We start from the raw sequence: 14,986 nt of genomic DNA, 5'->3' as shown, positions 1-14,986 counted from the left end.
TCAAATATAAACATAAAAAACATTTACAGCAGAAAAGGCGAAGGCGCTAGGTTAAACGTAATCTCCACTAAAAACACGGAGGGGCGCTTTGACCCAAAATTTTACTATTAAGTTTCATATCTATCTTAATTGTAGATTATTTTCTTTTATCTATGGTGCTAACTTAATATAATATGACTTTGACGGTATTACATATTTTGGTGCAGGGGGATAGAGAATGATCGGAGGATATTCATTTTTAATTATTGTATCTATGAACGGCAAAAAACGGCAAATTTCTGCTATACTGTAAGGTTCCTAATTATGTTCTTTCACTTATTTCCAATGGTGGTGGTGCTAACTTAAACTTAGCACAACCATCAATTTAAGTTTTTTTTAAGGGGGGTAATTTTTTGTGGGGACACAAATGTAAATACACTCTCTTTGTCTGACGTTAACGTATGTAGATACCTAAATATACTTTATTCTAATGGTTTTATAAGTAAAATTAATTGTCCAACCAGAATTGAGGGCAATGCATTGTCTTGCTTGGATCACTTTTTTATTAATTCTGATAGAAAATCGAATGCAGTCTCCTTATATGGTAGTCATTCGGACCACTTCCCCATCCTTCTTGACATCAAACTTCGGAAATCAGATAATAGTAAAAATAAATTCGTAAAAAAGTTCATCTCTAGCTAATTTGAATCATATGTTAGAGCGGAAGAATGGGAAAGTGTTTTGACGGAGCGTAGCCCGGACACCTGTGCATCAGGAGAGTTCATTGAAGCTCTTGATAAATATGTACAATTATCAACAAGAACATTTTATGTGAAATGTAAGTACCGCCGCAAAAAACCCTGGATCACCAGGGGCATTATTACATCTATAAGACAATATATATATTTTATAAAATATAAATATATATTTTATAAAAATATATATTTTATAAAAATATATATATATTCTATAAAAAAAAACTCAAAAAGTTGTATTCTCTAAACCCTAATGATTTAACAGCCAAACAAAACTTTATTGATTACAGAAAGTTACTAACTAATTTAATTCGTAAAGCCAAAGCCATGTATTTTAAATCTCTTTTTAGTTCTAATTTTAGTAGCTCAAAGGAAACGTGGAAAACCATAAAACTGGCCACAAATGAAGTGACAGGAGGGTCATCTGTTGCCGGCGTTGTGGCTGAGAGCGGGTCAGTGGTGACTACGGAATCTGAGATCGCTAACGAATTTAATAAATATTTTTGCAGGGTAGGGAAAAATTTAACAAAAAAGACCTCTAAATAAAAACTTAAACTCAAAAATCTGTAATAAAAGCTTCTTCTTAAATCCAATGTCTGAAAATGAAATTTTTACAATTATAAGTTCCTTAAAAAATACAAAGACAAATATGGGAAATAGCATCTCTAACTTGAACATAAAAACTTATTGTAGATACTTTATTAAACCACTGGTTTATCTTACCAATCTAATATTCGTTACTGGCATTTTTCCCGATGTTCTAAAAAAAACCGTTATTATTCCTTTATACAAGTCTGGCTCACGTGACTCGGTGCAGAACTACAGACCTATCGCTCTCATTCACAATATTGGTAAAGTAATAGAAAAGTGCATTGATTCAAGGCTTAATGATTTTTTACACAAAAATAACTTAATTAATAAAAATCAATTTGGTTTTAGAAGGGGAATTGGTACAGAGGATGCTCTGGTCAGGGTGGCAAACAGCATTGTGGAGAGTTTTAATAATAATAATAAATGCATAACTGTATTCTTGGAGCTGGCGAGGGCCTTCGACACTGTGCCGCATCACATCCTCCTGGAGAGACTCTCTCATAAAGGAATTCGAGGGCTGCCTCTTAATTTCTTTAAATCCTACTTGGAAAACAGAATGCAGCAGGTGAGGGTTGGCGATTCACTGAGTGATCTTTCTCCGGTGGGGTGTGGTGTGCCACAGGGCACGGTGCTTGGTCGGGTCCTTTTTATTCTATACATAGATGGAATATTATTTGACATTCTACCCAACGGCAGTGCTGTTTGCTACGCTGACGACAGTGTGCTCTTAATCCAAGAAAAAACATGGCATGAAACGTATAAAAAAGCTGAAACTTTGATTAGTTTAATTAAGGAATCTTTTGATTATAGCTTATTATCTTTAAATAATGAAAAATCAAATTTTATCTGCTATTCTATGACTAAAGCTGGTATGCCGGATACGCAGAAATCTATTAGAATACATAAGTCAGATTGTGCTGACCATCAAAAGTGTAACTGTGATCTTATTATAAAATCAGTGAAAAGTGCTAAGTATTTGGGTGTGATTATCACTTAGGTGGGATTGTCACACAAATTATGTATGTGACAAACTTAGGAAATTATTATACAAATTTTATACTTTAAGGCAGAGTTTAACCAAAGATTGTATTATCAGAGTATATAGATCCCTGATTGAATCTATTTTAACATATGGCTTGAGTGTCTGGGGCGGTGCGACTAGACAGACTATACAACCTCTAGAAATTACACAAAAAAGAATTTTAAAAACTGCGTTATTTAAAGACAAACGTTTCTCAAGTGATCATTTATTTCTAGAAGCAAACGTCCTTAATCTACACAAATTATACATTAAAAGTGTTGCCCGTCTCTTAAGCACGAATAAGATACCTAAGGTCCCTGCAAATCATTCATATTCAACCCGATCTGTTTCAAATGAATTGTTGATAACTCAAACTATTAACTTTGTAGCGGTTCAAAGAAGCCTGCTATTCACAGCTCCCAGAATATATAATGCTCTTCCATTACATTTAAATAATAAAAAAATTGCTAGGATAAAAAAATCTTTACATGTTTGGTTAATGAATCTTAATGAAAATATTTTAGAAATCATAAACTGAAATAATATATTATTAGGCTTGTTGTTTGGATTGTTATTGATTTTTGTTACTGACTAACTTAGGGTAATTCCACACATTTTTGTTAAAGATCATTGAATATGTGTGCACACACATAAATTCTAAGAATTCATTGTGCATCTATTTTTGATATTTTCGAATTATTGTAAACTTATTTGAAATAAATATTTTTTATTTTTTTATTTATTCATTTAAGAGTCCATTTCACTAGTCCGAAAAAGTAGCAAAATAAGCGTTCGGCATTTAACGTTTTATGTAAAACTGGCTAGGTATTTTTACACAAATGGAGAAGGAAATTAAAGAAAAGGATTATACTAGATTCGTATTGTAGCACATTTTTAGACAACTTCTTTATTTTTAAGATTTTGATGGTCAAACATCAACAAAATATTCCTTATGTTTGGACTAAATTTTCTCGAAAATAAAGACAAAATTTAAAATTTCGTTACAATGCGGAAATAGATTGAAGTTTTGTGATTACACTGATATATAATTTATATGGTTTTGTAACAAATTTATCGCTATTTTATGGAAAATGCTGAAGCTCTGCAAACCTTAATCAAGCCTTAATCAAAGCAAAATTTTGGGTGTGTATTAACACGACAGGATCGGGCTAAGCCTTAGGCAGATTTCTAAAAATATATTTTTCCTTTGGCCACACAATCGCTTTACCCTACCTCTGAGAGCAACCCGAAAGTACAACGTAATAGACTCTTAACCTACTTAGCGAAGAGCGGCAAATTTTTCGTTTTCAGGGAAATATACGGCTAATTTACAGCAATTGTTCCACATAATTTTATACATTTTTTTAAAGTAGTTGTGCTAATTTAACACACGTATAGATTGAATGAACAAATAGGTACTCTATTAATCGTGCACGTAGTAGATATAAGATAATATTTGTGGTTGATGTGGTTTAACCTATTATAGCACTTATATCACTAATAATAAACTATAAGTTTAAGCACTGTTTTCATATTGTTCAGTTTTGGATCATCAGAGAAACTGATCTAATCGTTTAAATCAAATTCAAAACTTATCAACAAAGAATTTAAAAATAATCTCATTATTGACTGAAGCGTTGAAATCAAAATGAAAAGGGACATTTTCTTGGTAAGTTTCTTTTTGTTTCTCACCAATATTTTAATTTTTTATAACAAATAAGGTGCCCGGTGGCGTTATATAGAGGTACCGGCTCTCGTCTACCAATCTCAAGGTAGTGGGTTCGATTCCCACACCCGGCATTGCATCAGCCGACTATTTTTATTAAAATAAAAATAGTTTGGGTACTTAGGTCGACTCAGCCTTAAATGAGTACTTGGGATTTACAATCCTAAGGTAATGATAGACGGTTGAAGCGTAGTGCGAGCCACATTACCTTCCTTGTATACCGAACGGCTCTAGTATGGCAAGCTGTACCTTGCTACTCCCAAGGCGTTAAACGCTATATACGGGAGCTATTATATATTATTATTATATAACAAATAAGCTTAAAAATATATTTTTAGATAAAATTAACACTTCTATCATGTTTCTTGTTAATTTCTGGAAATGCCATAGATAAAATAGATAGTTCGGATCCACCATCACCGGATAACACACCGTTGATGGCTAGATACATTGTTCATAACACTGGTAACCACTTTTTAACTAAGTATAAATCTAACAATTATTATTCAAATTCGTGTTTTTTTTAAGATTGGGCATCTGTAGCAACGATCTCTACCCAAAATTCCATCTTAGGATATCCATTTGTAAGTTTAAAATCATTCTGCGATGGACCTGTTGATAATTCAACTGGTATTCCATATTTTTATATGACAGGCATGGATGTATCTAGTAAAGATTTAGAGGTAAGTTTAACTTTTCGTAGACATTATTTTAGTGTTACAAGTATTTTGTTTACAGCAAGCAGTAATTTATCTTCCCTATTTGAATAATAATCAAAAGATAAACAATCGTTATAACTATAGTTATTCTCCATATTGAACTTAATTTAGTATATTTTAGTAAAAATAAATTAAATTACCTATATATTTTACATAGTGATGCATGAGGTAATCATTGGCGTATTGTTTCTGTAGATATATTTCAATATCAATATTCTAATTGTTTATTCACTATTTTCACTATATTTTGTAAATATATTAAACAATATTTTACTAAATTAATTTTAAATGTAAATTTTAATTGCAATGTATCATCTGGTGTCATAATAGGGTGTCCCAATATTTCGACATAGAACTATTTAGTTTTTACCCTTCCCGTAGTTTTTCTTGATTTTTGTCGAAGTCAAATGTTAAAGCACTTAGACACCCAAGCAAAACATAGACACCCAAAATCTTATTCACATCGGAATAACTGTTCTTAAAGTATCTGAAAAAACATGATTATTTTTTTAAAGTTTGATGCCTTCTAACGGACAAACGAAGCACTTTTGTATAGAGGTAAATTGTGTTCAATGGACTTATTTTGATTCCAAAAATACGTAGTAGTTCTATGCCCACGGAATATTGGAACACCCTGTATACAGGCCCAAGTAGCATCTATCTGACTTTGAACTAAATCTGACCTGAAGCGACGTCAGACTTTGTGCAAATTTAGGTCGGGTGCTGGTGATACGACCTGTGACGTCGCTTTCCTATTAAAAGCGACGTCGTTGGATCCGAGTCGGCAAATCCAACGATCTGTCGACGTACAAAATAACAACGTACCATTTTTATTAATTACCCAAGGTCGTTCCCACGTTGGCTTGCACGACGTACATATACTTGAACTAGCCCGACGTCTATCCGTTGTCCGAATAGGATACGTCTCACTGATAATCCCTAAACTAACGTCCAATTATATTTTGTTATATTTTATGTTCATATTTATAACCTAATTTACGTATCTCTATTTACGTCCGTAAATACAACCCATTAAGTAGCATTTGCGACCTAATGAACATCATGAACATAACCTAATAAAAAGTTTTTGTAAACAAAAACTTTTTATGTGTTTTTTTTATTATGCCTAAAAAACACTAAAAAGGCATTTAGACATTCATCTACATTTTACAGAAAGAGGTCGAGGCTTTTGTAAAATAATAATAGTAGTAGTGATGTCTTGCCTCCACCCATAAATGCTTTTTATCCGGAAGAGATGCTGCATTACACTGGTGCATCTTAATTTCATTTTTTAGCTTAGGAAATCAGCAGACCCCATCCTCCTCTGACATGTGAGGTTAGGCTTAAAAAAGTGGCTGCCCATTTTTTTTAAGGAGAAAACAAAAACTAAAATATAGTTGCACAAATCCACAAATCACTGATAAACAAAGTGAGGTTACGTGGCGTACGTTGGAATTATATACGTCATAATACGATTGCCGGTCTTCCGGTTTGATGACTTCGGTCGTGTGAGACGACTAATGTTGGAGACCCGGTCGGAATTGGTATATTGGTAGTTCATATTAAGTCGGACTCAGAAATCCGCCATTCTTAACACGTATCCGATTGTCAGCCATTTTAAAATCGTTTTTTGTTTTTAAAATTTATATTAACATTTCGATTTCTAGTAGAATAATATCGATAAGGTTGAGTTTGGGGGGAACCACAGTACAGTTTTATGATTAAACCAGCTAGAAAATAAAAAAAAAATTGTGAGTTACTTTTTTATAGATATTTTTATTTCATAAATCTACCTAATTTTGAAAGCGCTCGTTGTTTTCCGGAGTATTTTAATCAAATATATCAAGAAAGTGACTTCCGTTGACAAAACTGATGTCTGGATTAATGATTCAGAATTACTATAATACGAAATTAGATAGGCACTTATAGTTATATTCGAGGAGTGATTATGAATCCATTTGTAATTAGGTAGTTTGGTTAGGTTTTTATGTATTCTTGGTAGCGAATATGAAACCAAAAGTAACGTAAGTGCTTAGCGACGAATTTTAAGTGACTAAAATCCAACGTAATATGACGTTGGTAATTGGTAGAATTACATTCCCTATTAGGTCAGATACCGACGTCGAGGCGACCCGAATCTGTATTCCCCATTTAGGTGCAAATAAGGCTCGTCAGGTGGTCGAACCGACGTTGGTACCCAACGTCGGGTTTATTGAACGCGACGTATACCCGACGTTAGATAACGTCCAAATGTTACTTGGGGGGTGGTCCGAACTGTATTCCGGAAACTTCGGCTGCATATTCTGCAGATAAAAATATGTAAAAAAGTTCGTATAAATGTATGTCCTAAAATCTTTAGTTTCGGAGATACAGGGTGTAGAAGTTTCATTTTTATTTCGATTTTTTCCAAATAATTTCTGAAGTAACACCAATGTTTGGATGAAAATTGGTGTCTGGGAGTTTTTCGACGTGAGAAATTTGATTTTGATGTCAATATGACTCCTCTTTGTAGGAGGCGCCACCTGCCACCTGTAATAACTTTTCGTCCGTACCTGTATAAAACTACTAAGTTAAAAAATATACATTTCCGTTATTTTTTACGTAAAATGTCTCTTAGTAAAAATCGCTATGAGCAACCGTTCTCAAGATATTTAAAATGGGATCAGTCAATACATGTCATTATTAACAAAAAATAAACATGTCGAGTAGATAGATATTTGATTAAAATTAATAATTTGCGAACTTTTTATTTTTTTAAATTAATAATAAATTTTTCTTCGAAAAAACGATGATAAAATAGTTTCTGTTGAACTTTTGGCACAAAAACATTTAAAATAAATAATTTCAGTCTAATAACTATTTAGTCAACATGTATGTCAATGATGACAGGCATTGATAATTTCGATTCCAAATATCTCGAAAACTATTACTCCTAGCGATTTTTACCAAGAGACTTTTTTTACGTAAAAAACGTCGCAAATGAATATTTTTTACTCAGTAGTTTACTTCAAACTTTAATAGGTAGATGGCGCCCTCTACAAGTGGAGTCATAATGACATCAAAATTTTCATCCAAGTATTGACGTTACTTCAGAAATTATTAAAAAAAATCGAAATAAAAATGAAACTTCAACACCCTATATCTCCGAAACTAAGCATTTCAGGACATACATTTATACGAACTTTTTTACTTATTTTTATCTGCAGAATATGCTGCCAAAGTTTCCGGAATACAGTTCGGACCACCCTGTATACGAAGTTTTGATAAGAAGAAACGTATTTTTGATTTAGAGAATTCTACCGTATGATCGAAAAAAAACAGCGTCCAGTTGGCTTAGAAATGACGATCGATGACATTTCCCATATAATTTTACATATAAAATGACAGCGATCTTCATTTCATAGCCATCGTTGACGCCGTTTTTATTCGATCATACGGTATTTTCTGTTACTTTGCTAGTACGGCAATTCGCCAATATATGTCATAGTGATCAGAAATAGAAAGTTATAAATTGGATAATGTTCGATTCAGTTATAATTTATTATTTTAACAATAGAAACATTTGCAATGTTTTTCTCTTTTTTTCTTAGATATACAGAGTGACCCAAATATATTTTTAGAATAAAGATATAGTACTTTTTAAATGGATTGTACTTATCATCATTTTTTTGCTTAGTGGATAAGTATGGTATATTAATGGAGATACGAAGTTTTACATTTATTTATTATCTAGTTGATTAATGAATTACTACTACCTGCATTATTAAAGAATCAATTTATATGTTTTTTGTTTTATTCGTAGAACAATAATAGTGTTACAATTATGACATCCTTGGCTGAAGGAGACTTTTGTTCTGGAAACGAGTATGATCCTCAAGATCCTAGATGCCCTAAAGTTATGATCACAGGAAAGTTTGTAAAGGTATTTTTTGAACTTATAAAACTCTGTTAAATTTTTGAAATGTTTTTTTTTATTTACAGTTGCCAGAATCAGATTCAGAGTTTGCGTTTGCTAACCAATCTTTGTTTGAAAGACATCCCGAGATGAGTTCATGGCCTCAAGGTAACGGTTTCGCAGATATTTTTTTATACTTTGTTACTTGTTAGCATTAGGGTAACTAGCAATTCATCCGGGGGAAAGGGGGGAACAGAGGCCTATCCAGAGTGGGGGGCTAGCGCTTTTGACATTTAAAGAATGAAGAATGATAATATTAAGCACATTTTTTCAATAAAACGTTTACATGTATTTCTCTCTCAATAAATTTGATATACTTAGTTATCAACTCAAGACCTACAAATTTTGTAAAAAATTAAAAGCATACAAGCAAACATACATTTTTTGAACACAATAACAAAGTAATATTAACTTAACAAAATTAGAAAAAGTACTTTTTGCTACATCACAAGCAAATAAAAATTAATATTTAGGCATAATTTAGTTCAAATTTTCAATTCAAAAATTCAATTTTCACTGGGGACAGGACCAGGGGTGGACACGCCACCCCGGTCCCCCTTGTAGTTACGCCAATGCTTGTTATAGTCTATAAAATGAATAACTTTGAATTTTGACCGTTATTTTTTACCAACATGGCAAATATAAAATCCTTCTGTCAAAAAAGTTACTGATATTCTTTAAATTGAATGCCTGAACGAATCAGATAGGTAACTCTTTTTACTTTCGTGAAATAGAAAAGCAAAATAATAAAATAAGTGACAGTTCTTCCTCTTCTTGCAAAAATCAACACAAAATGTCATAATTGTCAAAAGTAAAGTGTCATATCACCTTTTGACATTTCTAAATATCAGACCAATGCCGTCTCTAATAGAAGAGCCTCGGAGCGAGATTTATGACGTCACGCTAGTTAAATACTACGGATTAATATATATGTTGTAGAATACATGGAAAACATAATTATTCCTCGTATTTTTGGTTCGTATTTTAAAAACGATATAGTTTACATGAAATATACATAATATCTGAATGGCTGAAATAATAATGGCTGAAATCGTACACACAAATCGTACTCCATAGTCAGTTTAGATAGTTTTAGTGTTAGGAATAATAATTTTAAAAAATATGTGGTCATTTTTTGACATTGTTATCTTTCATATTTTGACAAGTTTATATTAGTTTATTAATTGCAGTAAACATTATGTGGTGTTAGGTTAGGTTGTGAATATTTTATATGTAATTTTTTGGACTATATTTGACACTATTTTTTTCATATGACAACACCGATGAAGGCTATAATATTAGCCGAAATGTTTTATTATTAAACCAAAAAAAAATAATGAAAAACCAAATGAAAACTTAATCAGCGTTTTTCCCTAACCTAAATCCCAAGAAAACCAAAAATTTTAGAATAATTTTACATATAAAATGACAGCGATCTTTATTTCATAGCCATCGCTGACGCCTTTTTTTCTATGATATTGTATTATTTGCAAATATAGTTTTTCGAACATTGATACTTACAAAAAAAATATATATATAAATTTTGTGAATGCAAATAATAATACATCATTATTAGTAGATATTGAATGTTTTTTGTTAAATTAGATCGATTTTCAAACCCCAAAATTTAAAATATATTTTACATTTTACCCATTATCTTATGTACCTATTAATTATTGTTTGCATATTGTAAACATTTGCTGCATTTGTATGGTTCATAGTTTATTTGCCAAAGTATTTATTACTATAAATAGGTAAAATATATTGTATTTATACTGTATATTATGTATATTTCACTATATCATTTCTAAAATACAAACCACAAATACGAGAAATAATTATGTTTTCCATGTATTCTACAACATATTTATTAATCCGTAGTATCTAACTAGTGTGACGTCATAAATCTCGCTCTGAGGCTGTTCTATTAGAGACGGCATTGCGTCAGCATGGCCGCAAGTTGCTAACCTAATAAAATTAACACTAGAAAATCCCGCGGAAACAGTCAAATTCAAAGTTATTCGTTTCACAGACTATACTATAATCAATGACTAAAGAATACAAGGACATGTAACGGCCATATACGAGCTGCAGCCGAATTTGTGACATTAGACGCCATTTTTTTGGTTGTAACGAATGAGGCATCAGCGACAATTTTAGTGATTTTTCATAGTTTGTGTGTAGTGAACTTTGTATAAACATTATTACAGTGGTGATTAGTTGTTCAGCTTTTAAGCGTAATAGCCTCAGAGATAAAAAAGAGCCAGGAGTTACGTTATCATAGGTAAATAAACAGTCCACTCCACACTCCACCTTTTTAGCGTTTTTTTAGTTTTCTTATTGAATTCGATCATTATTATTCTGATATGATATGTACTTGATATGTGTTATACGTCGATACTAGTGTTGCACAAGACAAGAATTCTTGTCTTGAAAATCAATTTCTTGTCTTGTCTTGAAATTCAAGACAAGACATTTTCAAAGTCTTGTCTTGCAGATTTCTTGAATGGCAAAGTCTTGTCTTGTCTTGCAAGACTCTTGAAATTTCTTGTCTTGAAAAATTTTACATTCTAACAAAAATGTAATAATATTTCTGTACTTTATTTCATAGAAAGCGTCGCATACAAAATATAATACGGAAAAATGAACAACAACGATGCTAATTGTAGCAAAAAAAATGTTAACGGACCGCAAACGAACTACGTCAACTTATCAAATAAAAGCTGAATAAGAATAACTAAGCTTAAGTTCGATTTGATGGATTTTGGGTTATTATTTCGTATTATTGGACTAGCATTTATTTTTTATGGTATTTATTTTATTTTTTATTATGGAAGATTGGTTGGAAAAGTTTGGACACAGAGTGTACGGAAAGGTCATGCTTGAGTGTACTATCTGCGCTATTTGATACTACTTTTTGTTCGCGGAGCAATTTCGTGCATGAAAAGTAGTACCAAATTACGCAAATAGCGTGCTCCACGAACCCACCATTAGTTGCCTCAACTTTGTTTTATTTCATTTTCAACTCTAAAACACTGGCATTGGCGTAACTACAGTGGTGCCCGGGTGTGCCGGGCCCCCCCAGATACTGCTGGGCACCCCCAGAGAAATCTTGAATTATGTCTCTTGGCTACATTTTAATTTTTATTTGCTTGTGATGTGGTAAAAATAACGTTTTCTAGTTTTGTTTAGTTAATATTATTTTGTTGTGTTTTTAGTTAATATTATATTTTTAGAAAATTTGTAGATATTTAAGTACTACAGGAACACGGTTTGATAACCAAGTCTATAAAATTTATTGAGAGAAATTCATGTAAACGTTTTATTCAAAAAATGTGTTTTTTTAAATTATTTTTAATTTTTAAAAAAGTTGAGTAACATAATTAAAGGCTAAGTTCGTGGTAGATGTCAACAGGTTTATAAGAAGTGGATAGTTTAACTTTTATGATTATGACTATGATTGTGATTACGACTATGTAAATGTTGTATAAACCCAGCATAACTTGCGCAAAGACCTAATTATCACTAATAATAAACTTTATTTCTAAATTACAATATAAAATTGTGATAGAATAGTCAAAACAAATACAATAATAAACCTTTTACCTATGCATCTATGTGAAAAACTTAAAAAATAAAACATTTCTAACTTTCAAGACATCTAGAATTCAAGAAATCTTGCAAGACTCTTGAAATTTCTTGCATATTAATGTTTTGTCTTGTCTTGAAATTCAAGACAAGAAATTTTGAAAGTCTTGTCTTGACTTTCTTGCAAGAGTCTTGATCTTGCAAGACTTTTTCAAGACTCTTGTGCAGCACTAGTCGATACTAGTTTTGTACCTTTTGCTAACATTTTAATACATTTTTTTCGTAATTAATTAGTATGATACTACTGCATGCACCATAGGCGTAGTCAAAACATTTATAAAAAATATAAATATCTCTTCAAGCAGCTAAGTTAAGAAAAATATGTGCCACGGTACTGCTTGGTGGTATGGTAGCAATTTGCTCTCGGGTCTTATTTGTCCTTGTATTCTTTAGTCATTGCTTTTAATATACTGGGTTTCCAGAGTTTAATTTACAGGGTTCAGGACATTTGACAGTTTATGACATTCTTTAAAATTCGCTGTTTTTTTATCTACCTCTATACGCAAAATATAAAAAAACCCTACCCTCGTACACTAATATACTGACTTATTTTTGTTCAGATCACAACTTCTACGTAGCCAAAATTGACATGGAGCAAATCTGCGTGCTGGCCTCCTTCGGCGGCATCATATACGTCAGCCTGAGCGATTATTTCAATCCGAACTATACTGACGCCATCAATTACGATTCGCACTTGCGAAGGGTATCAGTGGAACACATTAGCGATGACATGTGATGACAGGCGACCTCTAGCGATAACGTGCGGACCATTGTGGCGCGTGAAATGTTAGAACGGGCGTCCATTCTGGCGTAATTGTCTAAGGATATCGCTTAATTGTGTTGGACACTATTATATTTATACTATATATTATTATTTATCGCAATATATATTGGTGAGTCTTAAATAAGTGCAAATATTTTCAGGGCTGGTAGATCTCGAGAAAAGAAACATATTTTCTCTTTACCCTTTTTCAAATAAGTCCAATATAACCGAGTTATTTTACTTTGAAAATTTGAAAAAAAAGATTCTTTACTTAAATTTGAACTGATGTGAACTTAGCAGCCAAAAGATAGCGGCCGATTTGCCGAACATAGCCGAAGGGCCAGTGGCGTCGGGCGACTTAACTTAATATGAAATAATCATACAATTTCTTGCAGTGCGTTACCTTGCTTCGAACCACTGGATCTTTCTGGATTTTCTTTCTTGTAAATTTAATCTACTAGCTATGTTGCCATATTATTAAAAAATTATGTTTTTTAAAAAATATGAAAAAAAAATTTCGTATCAAAATAATTTAAACCTAATAGACGTGTTTCTGGGGTCGAAATATACTACCTCTAAAATATTTGTCCGTTTGCCTGTATTATATCACTACACAAAATATATTTACATTACATATCACAAAATACACTATCCCAATAAATATACAAACTATATGTATATCACAAAATATACTTATTGTTAAATCTAATTTTGTTTTAATTTCATTTTCTTTCTGATATGTTGTCATACATTATTGTTTTTGTCTATTACGCTGTACTGATCGGGTCGTGCTCGGGGGTCGGCTAAAGCGGGTATATAGCCGAAGAAAATATATATTATAATCCATAAATCTGGCTATGGCTTAGCCCGATCCTGTCGTGTTAAGCCACACCCAAAATTCCAAACACACGTGCTTTGATTAAGGCTTGATTAGGATTTGCAGAGCTTCAGCATTTGTCATACAATAGCGGGTAATTTGTTACAAAATCATATAAATTATATATCACTGTAATCACAAAACTTCAATCTATTTCCGTATTGTAACGAAATTTTAAATTATGTCTTTATTTTCGAGAAAATTTAGTCCAAACATAAGGAATATTTTGCTGATGTTTGACCATCATAATGTTAAAAATAAAGAAGTTGTCTAAAAATCTGCTACAATACAGGTATAGTTTCATAATATATAGTATAGGTATAGTTTTATACAGGTTTCGTTTTTTTTTAAATCCTTTATCTTTAATTTCCTTCTTCATTTGTGTACAGGGGCGGATACAGAAATTTATTTTAGGGGGGGCCCAAAACAAAAAGTAATGTAGAATGTGCTTTTTAGGGCGCCATTTTTAACCCAAAAGCTTAAGATTTAACTCAATTTACAGATTTTAGATGGGGCCCGGGCCCCATGGGCCCCCCTCTGTATCCGCCGCTGTTTGTGTAAAAATACTTAGCCAGTTTTCCATAAAACGTTAAATGCTGAACGCTTATTTTGCTACTTTTTCGGACTAGTGAAATGGACTCTTAACACGTCTTTATTAGCTTTGTTTTTTATTGTTAAATGAATGAATGAATTGAGTAGTGGTAACGAAGACATTTACGGCCAGTATCTATAAGGTAGAAAAAGTTTAGTAAATTATATCTCATAAACTTAAAGCGGTGTCTTTTGGGTTTGAAATTTTCTTTATTTCTTTAACGAATATCTTCCTTTCTTTTTTTTTCGGTTCTTTTAACGGTTGGGACCGATTATTTCGTGACAAACTACACTAAAAATAAGACTAACTTTCTAAGACAAATAAGCGAGATTTCCCAAAGGGCCAGACCAATATTCTTTC

The 14,986-nt window shown here is 32.0% G+C and overlaps 1 protein-coding gene across 1 annotated transcript; it reads left to right on the top strand.

Annotated features, from left to right (window-relative positions):
* The first annotated feature begins 3,766 nt into the window (after window positions 1-3,766).
* Window positions 3,767-13,299, top strand: LOC115883677 (protein CREG1-like). The gene is made up of 6 exons (XM_030902058.1): window positions 3,767-4,015; window positions 4,411-4,537; window positions 4,601-4,755; window positions 8,594-8,713; window positions 8,773-8,854; window positions 12,955-13,299. Exons 1-6 carry the CDS (start codon window positions 3,995-3,997, stop codon window positions 13,128-13,130), a joined length of 681 nt encoding a protein of 226 aa, XP_030757918.1. The 5' UTR covers window positions 3,767-3,994; the 3' UTR covers window positions 13,131-13,299.
* Window positions 13,300-14,986: the final 1,687 nt, after the last annotated feature.

This window comes from Sitophilus oryzae, unplaced genomic scaffold, assembly GCF_002938485.1.
Source record: "Sitophilus oryzae breed Bouriz unplaced genomic scaffold, Soryzae_2.0 scaffold_1974_pilon_pilon, whole genome shotgun sequence".
NCBI lineage: Eukaryota > Metazoa > Arthropoda > Insecta > Coleoptera > Curculionidae > Sitophilus > Sitophilus oryzae.
The sequence above is the reverse complement of the archived record's forward strand: the minus strand, read 5'-3'. Positions and strand labels throughout refer to the sequence as shown.